This window comes from Trachemys scripta, chromosome 8 (assembly GCF_013100865.1).
Source record: "Trachemys scripta elegans isolate TJP31775 chromosome 8, CAS_Tse_1.0, whole genome shotgun sequence".
NCBI lineage: Eukaryota > Metazoa > Chordata > Testudines > Emydidae > Trachemys > Trachemys scripta.
In genome coordinates, this window is record NC_048305.1 from 72,052,099 (window position 1) to 72,077,385 (window position 25,287).

A 25,287-nucleotide genomic window follows, 5' to 3' on the forward strand; every position below is an offset into this window, starting at 1 on the left:
TGTGACGTCCTATTTTAAAAATGAATAATATTTGTGAACATTTTTTGTAACCCAGCCTTTAATATTCAGTTATGTAGATGTGACATGGTCTAGTGGGTAAGGCATCAGATTGGGAGTTAGGAGAACAGAGTTCTATTCTTGGCTATTACTAACCTGCTGTGTAACTTTAAGAAGGTCACTTCATCTTTCTGTGGCTCAATTTCCACATCTGTAACATGGGGATACTGTAATACTTATTTTCCTTTGAAAAGTCTTTTCAGAACTACAATTGAAAATCACTATATAAAATATCTGAGATTTGATTATTTTAATTTAGTCTACTTGTCTGATCAGTATAAGAGAATATCAGGATTGGAAGGGATTCTCAGGAGGTCATCTAGTCCAACCCCCTGCTCAAAGCAGGACCAATCCCCAGACAGATTTTTGCCCCAGATCCCTAAATGGCCCCCTTAAGGATTGAATTTACAACCCTGGGTTTAGCAGGCCAATGCTCAAACCACTGAGCTATCCTTCCCCCCAGTGATAGAATACATTTAAAAATAAAGGTCCTGATCCCACATGTGCATGCTGTTTCATATGATTTCATGGTCATATGGAACATAAACCTGCAATACTATGATCATATTGAGCCTAATCCTGTAATCGTTACTCAAGCAAACTTTCCACTGACTGCAGATTCAGTTTATATTAAGAAATAGCTGCAATTTTTTTTCACTTGTAGTCATAAGCAATGTATAGTATAATTTTAAATCGCTTCTATTTTGGGCATCTTCCTCCATTATAAATTACAGTAGTTTATCTTTATTCATTTCTAAGGAGATAGATAGATATATATTGTTTATGGGTTTGGGGAGAATGAATGCAAACCTTCTCTCACAAGGCAATTGGGAGCTTTGATCGAAATTATAATACACAGCTTTTCAAGAATTGATATCACCCCATTAATGTGGTTTGCTGATTATTTTTCCTTCTCTACATAACATTCTCAAACACCATTTTGGTGGTTTTTAGGCATGTGGGTGGTATGCAGTCACTAAAGGAATCTGACTCATGATTTCATTGTCACTCAAACTCCGAATAATTTTGTGAACATTTTCTTTAATCAACTAGTAGCCTGTCTCTTTTTATTCAAGAATGATGTTGGAATCAGTAAGTGGAACTTAGTTGCTATAGCTGTATAATAGAAATCCTTATTACAATCCAAGACAACTATATATGGAAACAAAGGTCCCAGTTCAGGAAAACACACTTGAGTATTTGCTTATTACTCTGTTCTTATTACTTAATTATGTGCAATTAGAGAGCCATTTCTTTGTTTGTATACATTAATTAAAAATTAAAACCATAAAAGATTTTTGATCTTCAGTGCCATCGTTTAGATGATATTGAAGTCTTGCTCATTCTAAATAAGAGTGTTATCTCTGGTGAAACAAACTCCTCAAGTCATCATCTGGGAGCTAAGAGAAAAACAACAATGTATTTATGTGAAAGTGAAACCATTACAATTAAATAGAATGGAATAAAATGCTATTGATGATGGTATGCAGTGTTGTAGCTGTGTTGGTCCCAGGATATTAGCGAGACAAAGTCGGTGAGGCAGTATCTTTTATTGGATCAACTTCTGTTGGTGAGAGGGACAAGCTTTCGAGTTTATACAGAGCTCAAAGACCTAAAGAAGAACTCTGTGTAAACTCAAAAACCTCTCTCACCAACAGAAGTTGGTCCAATAATTGATGGTTTGCAAAATTCATAGGATAGGTCTTAGGAAGTAGGAAAAATGAGTATATATTGTAACTAATTTTCAAAACAACATTTTTGAATATAAATATGTAGATTAAGTGTCATTTCGCTGACACTTATATGGCTATATCATGGAAACATTTGACTCCTTTATCCTTGCTGTAGCTTCACTGAAGTCAGTAGAGATGGAGCAGGGAGGAATCTGGACAGTTTTGTAATTGGAATAATTTTTCACAAACAGTCCTAAAGGTTAAATGTGGTTTTGTTTGTCCATCAGAGTTTGAGCCCTAACCTAGGAAAAAAGAGCAATTGTGGCTTTTCCTTGAGCTCCATATAAGGGGCAGCTAGTAGCTTTGCTCTTCTAGGAGCTAACCAGGAACCAGATTGAGAGTCACAATTTGATTGCTGGTTTCCTGGGATGGGGGGAAGTACTCTGCACCATCTGGCACAGATTATTTCCTCTGATGCATTGGTTCAGCTGTGTTTATTAGAGCATTGTGTGGGAAGGAAGTGGGGAGTCAAGGCTCTGTCCACTTTCCTGCCCTGCTACATCTCACTCACATATACAGAAGGGAAAGAAGTGGGCCCGTGGTGGCTTTCCCTTCCACACCCCCTCTTCCTCAATTCCCTGTGCATCAGCCTAGTTAGGTCACAATTTGCTAAATGTGTTTATAATTCTACCTAAATGTGTTTGTAATTCTTCGAGGGGGCGAGGGAAGTTGTCTCATCTCTTGAATGTAGGACATGAGTTTGTAATATTAGAATGTGATGCACAAGATGACTTAAGAGGAGGAGAAGATTCAGAATGCACATCAGAAAATATAGCAAAAAGCTTGAGAAACAACTTATAGAGCCTGATGGAATCTGGAGGATATATATCTCCTCAATATATGTTCCACTCTATATGCATCCGAAGAAGTGGGCTGTAGCCCACGAAAGCTTATGCTCTAATAAATGTATTAGTCTCTAAGGTGCCACAAGTACTCCTGTTCTTTTTCCTGAATACCTAAACACCTGAAAAAATCATAATATCACTGAACGTGTATAAACACCCAGCAGCACAACTCTGCATTCCCAGCACACCTGGAACTCCTCTTTCCAATGAGAACTCTGGCTGTCCAAAGTTTGAGAGATTGGGCCAAATGCTGTGTACACACACACACAGAAATTACATATGTTAACTAAATATCTGTTTATTATCTTCACAGAGAGGAATAACTCAAGCCACAATAAAGTCTGCATTGAAGCCCATCCATTTCACAAATTTTCTAGCCCTAATATTCTAATACAGATATAGTCAGGTGTTCATTAAAATACTTGTCTCTATTCAACTCTTGAGTTTTTCTCAAGACATTTGATATACCCAACCACATCTAGTTACCATTATTTTACAGCTAAATAGAGAATGTATGTTCTTTTAAAGGTAAATACCACTTGTATTGTTTTATGAAGTAGACAGAGAAATACACAAACATTGAAGAAAAGTAACAAGACTTACTCAGCTCACCTTAGTATGTAGCCTTTACAGTATATATACTGTAAGTCCACATACCTAGAAAAAGCTGTTTTACACTCCACTGTCTTGGCAGTAAAGTGCATGATTTTCTTTTTGCAAGGCCTTTTCTATGCTAGAAATGTTTGCTAAAATTTCCCACTGTTGCTATTACTGATTCTGTTCCACCAGTGAGTTGCCCTAATGAAGGTACTTGGGACCTCTAGCATTTTAAGCATTGTATTATGTAAACCTCTAAACTGGATTGGATAACATGTTGCTTACAATGCCAATAGCCATCTGGAGCCCTGTCTAATCCAACTTTCTCACCATTCCTACCCCCCAGTACAGCCGAAGCAGTGGTAATAATAGTGTGGATATTTATTTGGCAAAAAAGCCTAGTGTAGATACACCCTTTAGGTTTCTTTGTCCTGTGAAAAAAAATGTTGAGCCATGCTATTTTCTCATGTACTCCTAAATTAAAGTAAATACCAAAGGTATTTATGCTACTGGTATGTACTGTACTATGAAAAGACTTATTGTATGGATTAGCTAACTACCATTACGTAGTTAAAGTAACCATTAAAACCTCTAATGCTCATTTTATAAATAACACATTGCTCCCATTTCTGAGCCTTCATTAAAATTTTATCTCTAATAAACATCACTTCAGTATACTCATTTATTATAACAACATTCTCAAGAAGAAATAATTGGACACAGTGAAATTATAGCTCTTCAAGTGTGGAGGAAAAAAAGGACTGCAGGAGGATGATCTTACACTGTTGTATCTATGCTTATTAATCACTATCACTAAACCTGTTATTTTTGGGCTGCCTAGATAAGGGGCTGCCAGTTTGTTGTTTTCTAGTCCTCTCCCTGCTGATTGGTACATACTTATAGCATCTCTTCTAAAATCCTGGCCCACTTTAAGTCAATGGGAGATCTGCTCTTGACTTCTGTGAGGCCAGGATTTCACCTGGGCTCCTTCTATGTGTATCAAACATGCAATCCCTCTTCTGGGTTCTTTCTTCTGTCCTCTGCATACATTAGAAATAATAATGTAATCTGTATGTCAGTGTTGGGTTATTCATAATTTTACTGCTGCTTTTGTGCTCAAGATATAGTATCTTTGAGCATATGCTCAAAATACAGAAGATAAGATACAGTACAGTTGAGATTAGACTAATAATTCCATACCATCAAGTATTTCTCCATTAGGGATGTTAGTGTGTCTTTAATTCATCTCTAGTTATATTTTGTCCTTATGCAGTAATTGCTTAGAATTGTGAGGACCGTAAGGAAATACTTTAAGATAATTACAAATGATCATGGGCAAACCTCACATTTTTGTCAGATCTCTTCTGTTTGATTTATGTGAACCATTAGACTCCTTCCCCATAAGTTGATACTTAGTCCTTTATCAGTATGCTTTGCTGGCATTACTTCAACTAGTTCTTGGGACAGCATTCATTTCTAGAGTTCATGTTTCAACCCCGCATTTTATTTGAACTGTTTATTTCATCCCTAATTGCAAAAGGATTTAGGGGCCAAGCCTCTTCCAATTGAACTCATTGGGAGGTTTATCGTGACTTCAACAGGAAAAAGATAGATATATTGGGGTGGCAGATTCTAAGGGGCGGCATTCCATCCAATCCTAAGGTGGCACAGCCGCCCTTTTTTTCCCTTTTTTTTGGTTTGCCGCTCCGGCCGCCCTGTAGGGAGCGGCAGCGCGGAGGAGGGGAGCGCCCTGCTGCAAGCGGGCTGCGTGCTCCTTCTGCCCCAGCCGGTGCCCAGTCTGCAGCAACCCCAGCAGCCCACGTCCTTCTCTCCCCACTGACCTTCAATTCACCTGTAGGCGGGAGCGGCGTGGAGCCCTCCCAGCAGGCAGTGTGGCGAGAGGGGCCGATTGGCGAGCGCCCCGGCTGAAGAAAGCCCTGGCTACCCCCCTTCTCTCTACCCCCCCGCTCCCCCCTCTTTCCCCCCACTAGCTGGGCAGCACAGGGAGTCCCGCTAGCTAGCGCAGCCGGGGGAGGCAGCCGCGAGCCGCCAAGTAAGTGGCACCGAAAGTTTGCACCCTGGCTCCGGCCACCCCGCACGTTTTCTTGGGTTTTTTTTGTTTTTGTTTTTTTGCTTGGGGCGGCAAAACAGCCAGAGCCAGCCCTGCCACTGCTCCCCTTCCTCACCAGTGCTATTTGTAGAGGGAATTGATTATCTACTCTGCCTTTTGTAATGTGACATTCCAGAATATGCTCCTTGTGCCAGCATCATGCAGCTGTACCAGTGACAATTTTAAGAGAGCAGCCTGTTGGGGCCCCCATATAGCAATTCTAGGAGCAATCCCATCGTGATTCCATAGTGTTTTATCCATTTTCTATTCATCCAAGGAGTTTCCATGCATAACAGACCACTGGATGCTGCCTTTTTTGACAACAATACAGAGGGCTAGACTGTGCCTTTTAACTCAGAGCCTTGAATAGGGGAAGTAGTGCAGAGCTACACTGTTGGGAGAGGTGTAGCAGAGAGATTATTCCTCAGACAGGCAGAATCTCTCCAAGGCTGCTCTTTGCACAAGGGACTTATTGTTCACCTCCACTTTTGCATGATCAGGCATTAGCATCTCAACATCTAGCCTATGATGTGTACATTTCAGATCAAGACTTACACTCTTCCCTTATGCAATGGTCATGTAAAGGAGATTCTCATAACTGCATTAGAAATAGCCTAAATCTAAATCCTCATAACCATATCTAAAAACGGTCTTTTATGTGTCTGAACTCTGGCCTCAGATGATGCATTTCCCATGTTGGAAGCATAATTTGCTATGCAGAGAACTCATCTCTGGGGCCATATAAACATTCCATAGGGAACAGGAAGGTACTCACGGCTAAGTACAAAAGAGCAGAATAAGAAAGCTTTTAGCCACAATGTACTTCAAAAGATTCTGTTTCATGCTGGTGAAATACAACAGTATAACAAATTATTGTAATTCAAAGGCTGAAGGCTGAGTGACAAAGCTGGTCACTTTATATTTTATAAAGTGCTTTCACATAGCATTCCCTTGAAGACCTCTGGTTATAAAATGTCTGATTAATATGCACTTTTCACCTATAAGCAGAAGTAAAATTTGTATAAAGTGAACAACTTTCACTGTTTTTACATAATGACTAACTATACCATATATCATAAAGTGAGATAAAGAGCATTTAATACCGTTAGAAATAGTTAGCTAATTTACTGACTGATATGCAACCTACGTTTTTCTACATTATAAAAATTGTGCGAAAACTGCTAATATTTACAAATCTAATTTTATATACTACTAATAATTTTTCAGTAGTAACTTTAAATGCATTGAACTGACCCCCTTCCTAATAATGGATAAGGAAAATTGAAAATTGAAGGATATTTTCTAAGTTTTCCTTGCTGCTCATTTCCTGATAAATTGTGGAATTCTTTTTTGCGTCCTCTCACAACACATGCTGAGTGGTTACTCAATGTTATTGTATTTCTGTGTGCTGATTATTCTCTATATAATTAACAACCGATACATTTCTTTCAGAAGGATTTTTTTCCTCAAAACTTTTGGTCATATTTACACTAGAAAATTTGTTTAGGAGGAAACTAGTGATGGCTTTCTCAGTCAGTTTAAACAAGCAAGAAGCAATGAGAATGAGGAACCACAAAGAAAATGGCCTCGAGGGAAAGCTCTGCATAATGAACTTGAAATTGCTACTGTTGGTAATACTGCCACTGCTTTTCCTGCCAGGGCTGTCACCTCATAAGCCAATTTTAGTTTAAAGGAGATTGTAGAGTTACTCTACAAAATCACTAAGCACCACAGTTTGTGCTGCTAGATTTTGCATGCTCTATAGGATGTTAATATCATTCGAAAGTGAATATTGATGTCACTTGGAGGTGAATGCTGGCCAGAAATGCAACACTATCTTGTTTTATTTTAAGAAAACAAAAATCTGAAGGCAGATCAGCAACAACAAGACAAACCCCTTAGTCCTGCAGCCCTTTCTGTGAAAAACTCTTATTGAAACCAATGTGAGGGCCTGTAAGATAAGAGCCACATTTTGCTGAAGTTATTTCTCCCACAAAAAGCATACTAGAGAGAAGCATTCCTCTCATCCATCTTCACTAAGATTTTTTAGCCTGGGCTTTTTCCTCTCACAAATCTGGAAGAAAAGCAGGACTTGTGAACTCAGGCATGAGGTTCTTGTGCGCTGGTCTCTGGACCATGGTGATATGGGGACATCTTTCAGGTGGTCAGGCAGCTCTTAGTGTACTATGTGGTGCTGTCTGTCTGTCATTAGGTGTGCTCCTGTTGAAGTCAATGGAAAGGCTCCTAGTGACTTCAGTGGGTTTTGAATCAGACCCGTTGTTTCCAGTTGAGACAAACAGAACTGGTCGGAGAGAGGAATGAATTGAGGAGCAGAAGTAGACAGTATCATCAATATTTTCAAGAAGGACAAAACACTTAGCACATTAAAGAACGTGTCACATAAATATTTTCCCAGAATTATTTTTGCATGTGAGCAATTGCTGTAATTGGAACATAAACATAAGAATTGACATAGTGGATCAGAACAGTGGTCTGTGTAGTCTAGTGTCCTGTCACATACAGAGGGTACTATCTGATGCTCTATTGGGAGGTTCAGTAAATCCTAAAGTGGGCAGTAACAGGAGAATCTGTTCCTAGAACAATTTCCTTCTAATCTAATATTATAATTAGATATTCTTATCTGCATAAATATTCAATCTTTTTTTAATCCTGCTAAGTATAACCCTGGGGTGTTCTGCAATTGTGAATGAGAAAGGAGATGAACCAAATAACTGTGAATGAGAGGGGAGGTGGTTCACGAAAAATCTGTCTGTTAGGATGTTAGGAGCCATGTGCTAGAGTAATTCATCTACAAGGATATTGTCTGTTGTAAACAGTAGAGAAAGGTAAAGAAGGTTACGTGTTTATGGAGTTAGCAGAAGGTTACTACTTTATCCAATACATTGAAGAATCAGCGAGGTCACAGCTATTCTAGATCTAATAATTGGAGTGAGCCAGGTGTATTGTGATATTTCAAGTTTGAAAAGGGTTTCAAATTTAGGACCTCTGTTGTTCGGAATATACCGTATGAATGGTAAGGCGATACAGAAAATAAGTATCTAAATGTACACATGATGCTAAAACTGAAAGGCAGAAGAGCACCAGTGCAACCTGACTTGAGAAGATTTGGATTGTTTAGGAGATAGTATCAGAAGATGACTAATGCAGAAAAATCTGAAATAATTTTGGCAGTGGGAGCCAATCTAGGAAATATGTGCTAAATGCTACAATCATCCTGAAAAGTGAACAGAAAAAGGATTTACGTTGTAGAACACTGTTGAATCTGTGGGACCCGTGCATAACAGCCATGAAAACAAACAAGGTATTAAATTATATCAAATGAAAATAATATTGTTCGACTTCCCTCCTCTCAATTTAAAGAACTGGATGTAGTATGGGTCATACCACAGGAAAGATATTTGCCATGGAGATTAAGTGTAGGGGAGACAACTTTGCCTATGGGTTAGCATCTGGTGCGCATTCTCTGGATGATTCTTCTTTTCCTGAGTATGTATATCTCTGCCTCTCTCTTTGTGCAAATCTTAGTATTCATAATGAAGTTTGCAACCTAACATGTAATGTACATATCCTCTGCAATCTATCTTAATGCTTTATGGCTCTCATTATGATAGTATCTGAGTACCTCACAATCCTTTAATTACAACATTCCTCTGAGATTGGAAATTATCACTATCCCAGTTTTACAAATAGCAAAATCACTTCTGGCCATCTTTCATCTGGTGTGGAGAACTGGAACCCTGCCAATCGCCTGGAAGGATAGTATTGTGATCTCACTCTATAAGGGCAAGGGACCACAGAGTGAATGTAAGAGCTACAGGCCGATCACCTTGCTCTCCATTCCAGGGAAGGTGTTTGCGTATGTTTTACTGGCATGCCTGGAGCCTTTGCTACATCAGAAGCATCGTCCCCAACAGTCAGGCTTTACAAGGAACAGGTCCACATTAGACACCATTTTGGCCCTTCGCTTGTTGTCAGAGATACACCATGAGTTCAGGAAGCCCCTGCAGGTAGCATATGTTGATCTTAAGGCTGCATTTGATTCAATAGGCCGTGTCACATTATGAAAGGCCTTTAAAGTGTCCCTACCACTCTTCTGGACTTGATTAGAGAGCTACATAATGGAACCACTGCCCGTGTTCATTTGGGGAACCGGATGTCAGCTTCTTTTAAATCAGTATCTGGTGTCAGGCAGGGCTGTGTCTTGGTCCCTGCACTCTTTTGTCAGGCAATGGATTTCATAATGCAGCATTCTGTCATTTCCATAGGCATTGAGATTGGTGATCTCTCACTCACAGACCTTGACTACGCTGATTGGCGTCGCAGCATCTGCCATGGGCCATTTACAACAGATACAGAATCACCATCGTCTTAGTATGACAACCAAGTTCAGGATTTATTCGAGCTGTATCCTTTCCATACTGTTGTATGGCTTTGAAACATGGACATTACGCCGCGCAGGCTGGACAAAGCTGGAGGCTTTCCACACAAAATGTCAGTGTCATATACGGAGCATAAAATGGAATGACTTCATCTGTAATGCAGATGTTTATGGTAGTTTGGGTCTAGAGTCTATTGGGGCCATTGTCCACAGGTGGTGCCTTATGCTTTTCGGACATGTTGCAAGGATGCCACAAGACATTCCAGTGTTCTCCAGGTGACTTGTAACATCCGGGATAAAATTCCACCAACTGAGGGGTGGAGGCAGTCCAGGGGAGACCCCCTAGTATATGGGTTCATGAAGTCTGTTCTGATGTTGGACTCTCAGGCCGTCAAGCCTTTGCAATTGCTCAGTAACAGACCAAATGGCAAACGATCGCTATGGCCGACTGTCTGGCTAAGTGTTGAAGAAGAAGAAGAAGTCTTACAGATAGGAAACAGGCACAGAGTCTGGGCGACTTGCCCAAGATCATACAGGAAGACTTAGGCAGAGAAGAGACTTAAACATAGGTCTCCCAAATTCTAGGCTAGTTCCCTTAATCACTTGCACCATCCTTCTCCTGCTAGTCCTACTAAGACAGCCAGGTAAACCGCATTTTGACTTAAAGATTTTTAAAGACCTATATATGGGGTGAATATTTTATTTAGTGTAAAATTTATTTTGTTTGGAAAATTCACATCTTGTTTTCCTGATACCTTTATACATTATAATTCCATCTCAATAATCTCTTCTAAATCTAGGATTCATTCTTCAATAACTATAATAATTATAGAATCCATCCTTGACCTCTGAATTCTTGAATGTGCTCTTCCCTTTAGTGGTCCAAGCTAGTGAGTGTATCTCAAACAAAACAACCTAATGAATACTGCTACTAACTTCTCTGTCACTTTTTCATCACTCTCAGTATGTTTGTATCCCTATAAGTGTATCAATGCTACCATGGACAGCAGGATAATTATTGACTAATTTATTTAACAGAATTTTTCATTTTGGGCTTTGAACAATATCAGGGAAAATAATTTTGTTTGCGGAGTTATTGGGGGGAGGGGAAAAGTACACAGATAATCACATTTAATTCAATATATTTGAGATAAGCTTCTGTCGTACCCTCCCTTTACACATTTTCCCCATGCAAAGCTGGGCACTGTAGCAGCCTCTGTACTAGGGGGATTGCAGTGATTGCTCCTTCTTAGTCCATACTAGGCGTTCAAATCACAGCAAAGGGGCAGGGAAGTGATGAGGTCATGGGCCCTTTGCCCCCGTCCCCGTAGAGATGCTACCCACATGGAGATGGTAGGGCAAGTGATATGTGCAGTACTAAGATGGAGTGGGGAACAGAATCTGGCCCAGGATCTGCTGTGAGAATCTGAGAGGAGAATTACCTTCTAACAGCAACTTAGAGGCTGAATTCTGGGCAGAGTTGTGCCCATGTAGAAGGCTGTGGGGAGGGAAGAACAGCTTATCTGAGCTGCCAGCACAGCTCTGTCACCAAACTCTGGGAGAAATCCATCAGCGTTCAGGTTTTGAAGGAATACAAATGATTGCCTGTTGTGCACAATGACTTATTCCACTCATTGTACATTATATCTGAGGGCACAGAGCAGGGCCTGGCACATCAACAGCTCTGCTTACAGCAGAGTTCTTAAACTTTCTGACCCCCGAAACTGCACATCAAGTACCAGAATAACTTATTTCACCTCAGAGGCAGAATACTATTGCATAATATGCTACGAAGACTTGACAAGAAAAGCAGTCAGGTCGGTCTGAAAATGAACCGTTGCAAAACGAAATACATGTGTTCAGATATTTTACGAAAAGCCCAAATAATGGTAACAGGAGAAGAAATTGAAGAAGTGGAACAGTACATATATTTGGGCCAAGAAGTTAATATGCGCCAAGGCATGAACGGAGAACTCTCGCAAAGGATTCGGGCAGGATGGTGTGCGTTTAATTCCATCAAGGACATCCTCAAAGAAAAAATCAACAAGACCACACGTTCAATTCAACAGTGCTGCCAGCCATGCTGTATGGCAGTGAAATGTGGGCACTGACAAAGAGAGAAGAACAGTGGCTGTCAGTAGCTGAAAGGGCAATGGAACGAGCTATGTTGAGAATTTCCCTTCTGGATCATATCCCAAATGAAATGATTAGAGAATGCAGCGGTGTGAAAGATATTGTTGTGGAAAGCAGATATAATAAGATACGATGGGCGGGCCACATAGCACAGTTCATGGACAATAGGTGGACCGCAATCATTACTGAGTTGTACCCGCGAGAACAGAAAAGACCACCTGGTTGGCCTCCAAGAAGATGGGAAGATGACATTGTAAAATGTTTCAGACAAATGTGGAGAAGAATGGCAGATGTGTTGTGATCGGCGCAGTCTTAAAGACAGCTGATGACTGATCCATTTAGGTGATCCAGGTGATGCCATGGGTAGCACTTGTCTTTGCCTGGCCTACCAACAGAGATAGGAGGTGCAACAGGAGAACCATCACTGCTGCTTGTCAGGGTTCACATACAACCAATAGAGACAAGCAGCCAAGTGATGGGCCAGGGTGCCTGTCCCACATAGAAACATGGGATACTTGGAAAGCCTGGTTGTCCCATTGAGAAGCCCCAGCTTTCCTGTAAACAAAGAAGGGGAACCCATATTTATGCCTCCCATGGATCAGCATATTCAGAGATACTAAGCAACTTTGACATTGCAAGCACTAGCAGAAGGTTCTGCATTCTGTCTCATGACATGCACATGTAAGGAATTCATACTAAGGGCCAGATACTGCTCTTAGTTACAATGTGGAAATTTGGAGTAATTCCACTGAGGATCTTTGGATTGGCACAGGTACAATGGAGGGAAGAATCTGGTCCAATATGTTCAAACTGTCTAATATTAAATCCTAGATTTTCTGTTCTCCAGGGGTATGGGGAGAAACCTGTGAAGCACATAACAGATCTTAAGAGGTTTCAGCCGTCGCATTCACATATTTACAGCTTTTTTCATGAAAGCTGTAGGAGTTGTTAAGCTTAGCTCTTGTTATCATTGCCATTGTTTTGATGAACTCAGATTTCAAGGTTGAGTTAAACTTTACACATGTACTTAACTGTTTCTGAATCATAACTTGATAAAAGAAGTATAGAAAGAGGAATTGTACTTCCCAGATGTAGAACATTTGAGTCAGATCAAAATGGAGAGGAAGGAAGTTTGGTAGCTTGTGTACTGAATTTACTGTGTTTAATCTAAAAAGTATGCAGTTAGATTGGCTTCTGATTCTACAATCAGAGAAAATCAAAGATAAGTGTATTTGATCAAATTTTGCCTTCCATTCCAATCATGTAGCCTTCCTGAGTTGTTGTTGTTTGTTATTTGGACTACGGTATTATAAACAGGCCATTTCCTCCCCTGTGTGGATGAGTGGTCCATGTCACAATCTAGCCAAAAGTTTTCTGAGGGAATCTAAATAATAACTGAGTCAGATAATGTGGCATTTAGTCTGTTGGCTGCAACTTCGTCATTGCATTTGCCTGCAGTTTTCTTTATATCCTGGTGTGATGCTTTTGTGAATAATATCGTTCATAAAGCTGTTCAAAAACATTTTGTGGTTTTAAAAAAGATTATTATTTCCTAGGTGAAGATTTTTAAAAATGTGGGCCATAATACAGCATTGTTTATTTGAATAGGGATTGCTGTCTTTCCAGAATGTAATAGCAAGGCACTCGGTATACTGCTTTTCATCCAAAGTTCTCAAAGTGCTGTGTAAATGGGTATAAGTGTTGATATCCCCTTTATGTAGATGGGTTAACAGAGGGCAAACAGATAAAATGGTTTGCCTAAGATCACATGGTGAACTGAACCCTGGCAGACTTGGTATACAGTATCTCAACCCTACACTTTATTCACTAGACCACCCTTACCCCCACAATACTGTACACGGTATAAAACTTCAGTACTCTATATAAAAAACTTCAGTTGTGTATACACATGCAAATCAAGAGCAGTGTATAGCCATATGATAACATGATGTACACTTTATGAAGGTTATTTTAAATTTCAACTTGGCATTTGTTTAGTGTTTCTGAATGTTTCAGTTCTTACTGACAGAGCTGAAAAGTGTGGTCTAAAAGCATTTCAAATATAAATTCACTTTTGTGTAAAGATTGTAAAGTGTGAAACAGGGCCCAGTGAGTGTTCAGATATCAGCAATGACATTTTGTTGAAGTGTGATGAACAAAGCTAATATCGAACTTGACAAACTCGCTTAGCAAAATAGGCAATCATTGTCCCTTAAATACCTACTGTGGCCAAACAATTCCCGATATGAACAGAAGCTTTAGAGTGAGTATTTCCTCTGTGATCAAATGATTTAGGGCCCAGTCTTGTGAGGTGCTGAGTGCCCATTGAAGTCAATAGGATTTGAGTGTTCAGCACCTCACAGCATCAGCCCTTCACTCCTGATGCTTTTACACATATCTCAGATATTATGTAGTCCATGGTTCTCAACTTAAGAATTTTTTTTCCTGAAAACTGGGTCGTGGGTATAAGTGCTAAGTCTCTGTTATGAAAGGTTATCCTCTTTTTTTATGCAAATAAATTAAAACAAGCTATATGGCATATTTCCTTCACAAGTAGATTAACTGTGCAGGACTTGACTCACTTATGTGGGTTTCTGTTTGTTTGGTTTGGGGAAGGGTTAAGATAGGACAAGAAAAACAAACAATCATCTCTACATCATTAGTATTTATGCTTGCTGAACTCTGATGTACCATGTCTTCCCCTTTTGTTTCCCTCCTTAGATAATCATTGGAGAAACTGCAGTGTTTTGTCTACAGCTAGCTACAAGGGATTTTGAAAACCAAGAAAAAACCATATTAACTGGAGACTGTTGTTATATAAATCCACTGGTGCGCAGAACCATCCGATTCCTTGGTATGGGCAAAGTTAATGCTTTTATAGTTTAATAAATGCAAATAGTCAATATCCTAAGATTTCAAATGAGGAAAAACGCTATGTAACATCAAATGCTTTACATATAATCCTAACAACACATGTAATGGGTCTCTTCCCCATGTATGCACTCCTCTGTAGACCTAGCACTGCTCTTTTAGGCAGCCAGTGGGAGTTTTGGGTGAGCAGTTATTATTAGCAGCAGCACAGATAGCAAGAACTGGGTGCCGGCAGTGATTAATTTGTGCCAGGGCTTAGCCCTGGCACCTCTAGGCTTGGCAATTCATAGCCCCAGCATCTCTGGGCTTGCTGCATCAGTTATGAATGTAAAAAAAATTGCTTGAGCCCTGGAACCTAATTGCTTGAACCCCAGGCCTCTTTCATTACAAATTAAGCACTGGGTGCAGGCCAAGTGAGGGGTAGAGACATGTTCAGCAGACTTGCAACAGGGTAGATTGGCTGACCAGGCCCACTGCAGACAGGGAGTATAGAGGTATCTCAGCTCCTAGGGCCTTTGGCTTGGCTGCCAGCAAAGCATATACACATGCCCAACTTGAAGTCAGTCAGACTTAATCATGTGCTTAAAGCTAAGCACATGCTTAGGTACTTTGTAATTCAGGCTTTGATTCAGCAGTTATATACACCTAGGGTGAAGCTCTGGCTCCACTGAAGTCAATAACAAAACTCCCATTGACTTCAGTGGGCCAGAATCTCAGTGCCGCTGTTTAGTGCAGTGTAATCTTTCATTTGGGAAAAAAATACCACTTAATATATCCATAAAATAGTTTCCAAATGTCACTTTTTGGAACCTTTGAATAAATATGGAGATGAGCAGGAGGTGATGCCTCAGGGATGCACAATCCCTCCCTTATTGCCCTAAAGTGTAAAAGGAGGGCACAGCTGTGCCATTCTTTTACAGCCTGAAAATGTCTGTGGCATCTCTATCTTACGTCAGAGACTGTCATTCCAGCTGGCTAGCAGGTTTATACTAGCAATAATATTGGGCTTGTAGAAATCATTAAGGACCAGACTGTGCCAGGGCTTTGCATTGATCTATGGGGATGGGAAGGGATGGTGTAAAGGAGCTACCCCCACTCCACTTGGTTTCTTAATGTAGGGACATGTATAATCTGTGCCTGCACTCCTGCTCATTCAATAAACCCTCGAGTGCACAGAAGCAAAGAGCAATCAGGGAGAGTAGGAAGGAGTAAATTTTACTGTTCTTTAGGGCCAGTGAGGGGGTGAGGCCAAATCCATGCATCTTCGTCACCTTCCTACCCATTTGGGGGCAGTGTACCCCCGGGGGACTGAGGGAGTCCTTCCGTGCAGAGCCACACAGGCACAATCCACCTTTTAATGATTTCTAGCAATCCAAAATAAATGATCATTGGTATAGAACAGTAACCATCTGGACTTACTGTCTCTGAAGTTAAGAGGTGCAAAGCCATCTCAAAAATAATTCTGGTTCTTCTAAGTTTTTCTGAGATGTCATCTAAAAAAAAAAGTAATCGTTAGCCACACAGGTACTTCTGCAGCCCTCTCCTCCATAGTATCCAGGTTCCTCTCAGTCGTTAATATATTTATCGTCATAACACTCTGCCAGATAAGGAAGTAATATTATCCCCATTTGTACATGGGGAACTGAGACACAGAAAGGCTTAGATGACTTGTCTAGGAAATCTATGGCTGGGCCAGATTCTGCCAAATCTTAGGCTAGTGTTCTAATCACTAGATTGTCCTTCCCTCTAGTGCTAGCTACTGTTCCCAGCAGGAATGGTAACAAACATGATGTGTACATCAAATAGTAGCAATTATTCTTTGAATAATCAGATAAATGTATTTCCACACTAATAAAACAATGCATATAAAAGGCTAATACTTCACTGATGTGTTTCATGATAAATCCGTTGGCATAAATAATTTCTTATATATACATCTTTACCATGCTATGCTGATGTTTGGATAAACATGCCATGCACAAAAAGGTATCCAGTGGTAGACAGTTGAAAACGGCTTATGTACAGTTATATTAAATAATTCATCACTTTAGCTAGTTTATATAGTTGAGGGAAAAAAGAGATGCTTGTCGAAAATATGTGTGGTTCCTAGTATGTCTTAAAGTTATTGATGCAGGCCTGACTTTCCTGGTTCTTGAGCTGGTGTGTTGGATGGAAAGCTGAAAGAGCCTGCCCACTGTCCCTTGCACTGCCGCCCATGGGCCAGACAAGTTACAGTTCCCATGCTCCAAGTGCAAGTCCGCTAGTTACCCCAAAAAGTTAGAAAGAGGTAGAGCCTGGATCCTCTTCTCAACTGTAAGAGCTAGTGAAGCAGGCAGCCTGCAGAAGGAAAGAACATATTGCACCTTTCTAGAGGGTGGGGAGAGACTGAACTTCTCCAAGGCGCTGGGAGTTTCGGGCACCTTCCAATGCCCCTGTGAGGCTGTGCAGGTATGGACCATCTCCAGCACAAGCTTGGAGCTTAATGCCACGATCTGACCCTTAATATCTGTGAGGTGCTTTGAGGTGTCTTGTATGGCAGGACCTATTAAATGTACGGAACAGCTTCCAGGTGAAGACAGATTAAAAAGACTGGAAATGTTCAGCTTGGAAAAGAAATGACTGCGGGGTGGGTGGGGAAGATATGATAGAGGTCTATAAAATCATGAATGGTGTGGAGAAAGTGAATAAGGAAGTGTTATTATCCCCTTCACATAACACATGGCTATTAACTTAGATGGTCAGGGATGCAACCCCATGCTCTGGGTGTCCCTAAGCCTATGACTTCCAGATGCTGGGATTAGATGATGGGATGGATCACTCAATAATTGCCCCGTTCTGTTCATTCCCTTTGAAACATCTGACAGGATACTGGTCTAGATGGACCATTGGTCTGACCCAATATGGCCATTCTTATGTTCTTATGTATTATTAATATATAATGTACTGGAGTAGGAAATTAACTTTGTTTTCCTCTTTAGGAATCTATGCATTTGGACTGTTTGCTACAGATATCTTTGTAAATGCTGGACAAGTAGTAACAGGAAATCTTGCACCACATTTTCTTGCACTTTGTAAACCCAACTATACAGCACTTGGATGTCAACAGTTCACACAGTTCATCAGTGGTGCACATGCCTGTACTGGAAACCCAGATCTTATTATGAGAGCCAGAAAAACATTTCCATCCAAAGAAGCAGCTCTTAGTGTATATGCAGCTACGTATCTGACTGTAAGTACATCATACCATGTAATTTCATTGTACTTTGAGCGTAGACTATGTATTAGCAATCTGAAATATTTTTATTACTTTTTGAATTTAAGATAATTATCAATAATAGGTCACATATCTGAGATTTTCCATCCACTAAAACTTAGATGTGAAATATTGTGTGAAAGTAATGAGGCTCCTTTGAAAATTTGAACCATTAGGCCAAATTCTGCTATCAGTTACATGGATACAACTCTCACAGGCTCTAGAAATAGGGAGATTATAAGGAAAACATTGAGGAGGAATTGGTTTTATGAAAAGGAAAATATATTTCATGTTTGTTTGTTTGTTTGTTTGAAAAAGGCAGTTCTGTTCATCCTTAAGTAATGGAATAGAACAGTGGTCAAAGAGAGAGCCCCACTGGGCAAAATTCTGCACTCACATTAGTGTAAATTGTGAGTAACTCCATTAAATTCAGTGGAGTTACTATGGATTTTTGTATGTGCATCTAATCTAGTGGTGTCCAGCCTGAGGACCAGACATCTTTTAGAAAGACAAAGCAGCCTTAGTCAATACTTTGGAGCAGATTTCCTGTCCCGTTCTTCTCTTTTTGTGCCACTCAGATGGTGGTGCAAAGGGAAGGCATCTGTAAATCCCCTGCTGGAGTTCAGGAGAAGCCAGGTGAGCCCTTAGCTTGCTCTCTTGGCCAGGGAAGCAGGGAATGAAACAGCCAGAACTGTTCTTTCCTTCCTCTCCTGTGACATAGCTGATGGCCAGCAGGGGAACTGCTGAGCATCTGTTGCAGGGCAGGGACAGGAGCTGCTCTGGGTAGACTTGGATCACACCAGAGCTGCTGCAGAGGCTGTAGAAGAAGTGGTGGGAGATAGTGAAGGAGGAAGTAGCAATGAGGCTGATTCAAACATTACAGTTTAAAAATCATAGAGTATAGCTCACAGAGCACATTTTCAATTCATAGCCAAATCCACATTTTTCTTCTTAATATAGTCACCTACAGGGCCTCACTTCAGAGCCTCTTGATCTAATCTAAGCTCATAAAGTGACATCTGAGCACCAAGGCAAATGTATAGCTCTGTGGTCCTCACAGGCCTGAATAGATAATTTCATCATTAGATAAACTATTGCCTTCAAATGGGGTAGTCTTTGCTTTGGATATGTTTATTTTTTAAGCTTATTTATATTTAGAAAACCTTTAGTGAGCTGACAATTGATATTTGTCAATCGAATTCCTACCGGCAGGCATCAATTTATGTCCACTGACCCCCCAGTGCACTTTCAGACATCGTTCCTAGAGTACCTTCTTGTGCTTCTAGAAAGTGTGTTAAGGCCAACAAATGTAGCACTAAATGTAGCATTTACAAAAAGTTCCTTGAGTACACTAGGAGCATTGATCAACATCACAACAAGGCGAGTGTTATCTGGAAATAAGTAGGGAAGCAAACAGTAAAACATCCATCTCAACTATAGGAAAGAGCAACACTCATGTTCAGCAATCTCTCTTGCTTTGGGGACATATTTGAGGCATCATTTCATGCATTTAAACTTACTTCTATATCTGCTTCAAGCTATTTTACAAAATAGTTGTAATTTTACATTTTAATTGCTCCTATTTGTCTTATCCATCTATAAAACTGTACCCATTGTAACCATGAGTCACAGTAACTAAAGAAAACCAGCTGCTACAACCATTGCAGAGCAAAAGAAAAAAAAATAGTACTAATATATTTTTTTAAAAGCCAAACAATTCTAGACTAAGTTTCTTAAAAAAAAATTGTCATGATTTTAAGGTCCAATATCTAATGAATCGTCAGAGCGAAGTATAAAAGCTTTATTTCACATATCACTAATGTTTCCAACTTTCTAATTGTATAGATCATTTTGTTGTAGCCCTGACAGTTTGCAAACTCCCACTGGTCCAGACCTGTGTCATTTTCAATTCCTACTCTTATTTGATCTGAGACAGAAGAAAATATTTTTATTGTAGGGTTTATTAAGAAGAAAAACTGGTGGCTGTGAGGGAAAACTGATTAACAAGATTGGAGTGCTTGAAGTATTTGTGGTGCAGTTGGTGTGCAAGTGTGCAGGTGACAAGGTCAGAGAACTAAATAAATGGGGTTTATTTCATATTTTCCAGGTCTCTCTCTAGCTTCAGAAATAAATGGCGCCCATGGGTCTCATGACTACATATGTCTTTGCATAGTATATATCAGTATAGTTAATTATACTACAGTGCTATAAAACAGTGACATGAATTGAATTCTGAATTATCTTGTGGTAGATCATATGTATGCACTGAATGATCATGATGCAATTCACACCCTAAGTCATGACACAACATAGGGAGAAACTTATCCTTTTAATTTTTTTTAATTCATATTTCCTGCTTTCATCATTCATTTTATAAAAGCTTTGTGGTGTTCATTGTTAAAGCTAGAAAGCCCAGTTTAGTACATGTAAGGGTAAGAAGTGCAATGTCCTGGGATTTGGGATGGCTGTTCCTGATATTTATATATACCCACTTCTTGTCAGCTGATCTCCCATAGAATTATTCACCGGGGAAGAGTTTTAATTTGTGTCTGGGGCTCCATTAGAGCCTTGCTAGCAGGGGTAGTCAGAGGATGCACAGTATCAGCTATGTACATTACTCAGCTAGGCTGACATGAGCGTTAGCATTACTGGAGTACTGAGCTGAACTCTTCCCTCTGCTTTCTGTTTTTTTCCAGAAGTATTGTTTGGGAATTGTTGCAGAATCCCAGTTGTTGCTCCCTTTGCATTCCAGCCAGCTATGCACTAAATACACTTTAGGATATAAACAGGCAAGGAACTATTTCAGTGATTTCACCCTAAGAGCAGGTGGAGTAAACAAAGCAGGATCAGTGTGATTTTTACCAATGAGTGTGTTTAAACCTAAACTCAGGACCCTACTTGAGCTATCTTCTATCTTGGTCTATCAACAAACATCTATGGCCCCTGTCACCTAGTATCTCAGCAGATTGGCTTGTTAATAATAGCTTCTTTTTTTGGCTAACTCCTTTTCAGTGTGTGTTTTTTGTTTTTTGTTTTGTTTTTGCACGTGGGCGGTTGCTATGGCAACTCTGAATTTCTCTCCTGCTGAAAGCAAAGCCTTCTCAAACAATTTTATTTCTAACATTTGAACCTTTCTTTTACTAGGGACTTCTCCAGAAGGCCTTAGCAACTGAAATGTTGGACTATAGCAATGTAGTCTGGTGGCTTCCCCACCCTTCTCCAAACACAGACGATTGCAGTGATTCAAAACTTACCCTTTTCCTAGGGTTTTTCCCCCCACAACAAAATCCCAAAACAAAACTCAAAATGAAACAACACAAAATCCAATCCAAACCTTCTATCCAGGCTTGGCTGCTCCTGGACCTCCTCTTTAAAGATTGTTCAGCCCACAAACTAGATCCTCTTTTTCCAGGGAGTTACTCGCCCTCCCTAATATCCAGTTATGGTATGAGTCACGTGCCTCAGTAGAACCTCAGAGTTACAAACACCAGAGTTACGAACTGACCGATCAACCACATACCTCATTTGGAACCGGAAGTACACAATCAGGCAGCAGCAGAGACTCCTCCCCTCCCCGCCCCCACACACACACCAAAAAAAAGCTAATACAGCACTGTACTGTGTTAAACATAAACTACTAAAAAAAAAGAGCAGCATTTTTCTTCTGCATAGTGAAGTTTCAAAGCTGTAGTACGTCAATGTTCAGTTGTAAATGTTTGAAAGAACAACCATAACATTTTGTTCAAAGTTATAACACTTCAGAGTTACGAACAACTTCCATTCCTGAGGTGTTCGTAACCCTGAGGTTCTACTGTAAATCATCGGAACCCTTTCCCAACAGGATCACCCTTGCTAACACTGTGGGATGTGTCAGGTGACCATTGACAGTCTGTTAAACAGAAGACAATAATATCACCAGAATTTTGGCATGCAAACAAATAGCAAAACCTAGTAGAAAACGCTGAAACTTTGTCTAGTCTCATTAAGTTGGGGGCATATTAAAGTACATCAGTTATGAAAAAACATAAATATATGCATAACCTAACACATGCATAAGAAATCACGAGTCTTTTGGGTAAAATTTCAAAAGTATATTGGGATCTCTCCTAGACTATAATGAGTCTTCTGGTTAACAACTGTCACTCTGCTTTGAAAATGTAGGGGCTGATCTTTGCAAGTTGCAACTTGGAAGAGATTTTAGTTCCACTTGTGAGATTTAAAATGTTTTGGATTTACACATCTGAAAAATATTCCGACCATCTTCGGTTTTGTTCTGGTTTTTTTTTTTTTTTTTAATTGCATTGGTGAAGGCCATTAGGCAAATGCAGTTTGAGATTACAGTGCAGTGACTCTGGCAATATCTAGAGTGTTAAGATCTCCTAGATCCCTTTCTAACTGGATCTAGACTGGATATGGTAAGGAATCATCTCAGGACATTTTATTTGACTTTGACAAAACTTTTTGATCCATTGATTACATTTGATACCCTTGATTGTGAAGTGTTGACATGGCTGTGATCTAAGCAGGGATGAAATTTGGTGGCTCCATTCTTTTCACTGAAATTCTAATGTTGGACACTTGATATTCTGTCCTGGGAGATTTTCATCATCCTTCCTGTTTAATGCATGTATAAGGCGGTGGGAGGAGACAATGAGGCAGTTTGGGTTCCATTACCATCAATATGATGGTGACATTCACCTCAGTGTCTCTCTTATCAGATCCAGATGGTGCAGTCTCTCAGCTTTCCCTGTGTCTGCTTAATGGGGTCTGGATAATAGCTAGCTGTCTGAAGCTCAGTCCAAACAAGATGGAGCAATGGTGATAGGCTATGGGAAACATCTAGATGTGATGGTGGTATTGGTATTCACAGCACTGAGAGAGAGAGAGATGAGGCTGTCCATCTTTTGTTAGTAAGGTGTACAACACAAGGGTCCTTTTGAATCTTTGGCTGCTCTTAGAAGACAAATAGCAGCAGTATCCACACCTGGGATTTTTGAAGATTAAAACCTTTCCTCTCTGATACTGATCTTGCCTCAGATATTAGATGCCTTTGTCACCTTCAGGCTGAATGATTTCAATGGTACTCTATCTGGGGTTGGGACTACACCTGAAGACCACTTGGAGTCTTCCTCTAATGCCCAATGTGGCTGCCAACTTATTACTGGTGTGTTTCACAATGAACAGGTGACACCTGTGCTCCATTGTCTGAATTAGCTTTCAGTTTGTTTTGGGTGGACTTCAAGATGTTAGTTTAGATCTACAAAGGCTGTGGTCCTGGCTCCATAACGGGCCACCTCTCTCCTTGTGTTATTCCCTACCTCTTGAGATCAGATGAGGTACACCAGCCCTCTGGGCTCATAGCAGAGCATTTTCTCTGAAGGCCTCACAACTCTGGAACTTGCTCTCCCCTTTGACACAAGAGCCTAACTTTGTGGGTATTTAAGACATATTGGAAGGCACACCTTGCACAAGTTTTTGCCTGAAGGGAGGACTGGAGGAAGCTGAGGTGGTTCTTTGGAACTGTGATGTTAGAGTCCATGTTAATGTTTGTTTATTTAACTAATGTATTTCAGTATTGCTTGTCGTCTTAGAGAAGTCTGAAAAGCACATTTTATAAATCTCATGACTCAGTAATTAAAAAATTGGAGACTAAACTGAGAATTAGTCATTTAGGAGTGCTATCTGTGTCAGAAAATCTGGAACCCTAAATCCAGTGGTTCTGAATAATTAATTAGCACAAGTTCTAGAAAATTTTACATTATTTTACTTAATGCCTTCCTCAGAAAAGTTCCCAGAACTCTCTCTATACTTGCACTCTGAGCATCCCTAAAGTGGACAAATAAGATTTCTAATAACACCTTATATTTGCAATGCTGTGGAAGAAGTGTAGGTTTGAGTATGGTAACAGAGAAACTGAGGAATTTTCTGTAGGTCTTTTGTTTGCAGCAAGGCTCAGAAGATTGGAAATCAGACATCTTTTCTATTTGCCCCAAGGACACGGCCATGGAATTACTCCAGGATTGAATTTGGCCCAATGATTATCGTGTAGACCAAGAAGTTGGAGACAGCTTCCAAAAGAATGTCAGAACAGGAATAGGGTTCCCTGAACCTGCAGTGTGGTGGTCATTAGTTCATTTACTTACCTACAAATCTTTGCATTCCTTTTTATTGTTTTCTTTTATCTGAATATCCTGCTTCTTGCAAATTCAACCTGTATGGCGGTTGCATGTCCCACAAATGGTGCAGATATGACCACTTTTATCTGTACAGTCCAGGAGTTGCCTGTTTCTACACAGTATATTAAACAGTCATGGGCTCGACTGTGCTTTTGAACTCTGCCCAGGGTAAGTGACAGCACATTGATTCCCTTCCTTTTCACCCTTGCTTCCTGGGGGCAGTAATTTCCCACTGGTCCCTACCAATGACTACCCTGCCCTGCACACCATTACTCGGCACCATTTGCTTCAGCATTGGAGGGAGTGCGGGGGGAGTAAGCAGGTAGACAGCGCATCCTTCCCCCAGCATACCTGGCGGTAGGATCTGGGAGGTCACTCAGGAATGTAAGAGTATGTGTACTTCTCCCCCTTAGGCTGTGCACCCTCACAGGGCTTGACTTAGAGCCTAGGACCGTCTGAACTGTGAGGAGACTCCAAACCATGGGATGTCTTGATCCAGTGTGTGTGTGTGGAGGGTAAAGGAGAATAGGATGTAGTGTCATTGGAGGAAAAAGTCTAGAGAGAGCTCTTACTATAACCCTGCAGGTCATCTGTCCTGTATTTGCCACATGCTTTATTTTTTATTCTTCATTTGTATGTTTCTAGATTGTTTCATTTACCCCATAATGTGTGTGTACAGGATATATAAAATCTGTATTTTGTTTCATATTGGGCAGAGTTGTCACACTCTTGGCTGGAAGCTTTCCTGTTAAAATCTTAACGTGTACAATATATATGGTCATTCTTCTCCTGGTTAGATCTTTAAAGACACAGCCCAAACAGAGGATTGCATTTAACAGTTTTCTTTGTATTGGGCATAACAATGAAGATGATGATGATGATCATTCTGACCTCTAGTGGCAGTAGCAATGAATTGCTGTATTGATGGTTACAACCAATTCTTAATTTTTGAAATTAACAAATGTGTAATATATTATGTTTGAAAAAAATTATACAAAGTTCTTTCTAAAAGAAAGATACACATTAATCACAATTTGACTACAGAAAGGCATTATGGATTTATAAGAGGCAGGTCTTCCTTCTATAACTTGCCAGAGTGTCTCAAAACCATTA

General features: G+C 40.1%; 1 protein-coding gene across 4 annotated transcripts in view; it reads left to right on the forward strand.

Annotated features, from left to right (window-relative positions):
* PLPPR5 (phospholipid phosphatase related 5) overlaps window positions 1-25,287 on the forward strand; it is a 53,675-nt gene that overhangs the window by 11,004 nt on the left and 17,384 nt on the right. For all 4 annotated transcript variants that reach the window (XM_034779734.1, XM_034779731.1, XM_034779735.1 and 1 more), the window contains exons 2-3: window positions 14,596-14,728; window positions 17,724-17,974. In XM_034779734.1, coding sequence (XP_034635625.1) covers window positions 14,596-14,728; window positions 17,724-17,974 — 384 coding nt within the window. The remainder of the gene's footprint in view (window positions 1-14,595; window positions 14,729-17,723; window positions 17,975-25,287) is intronic.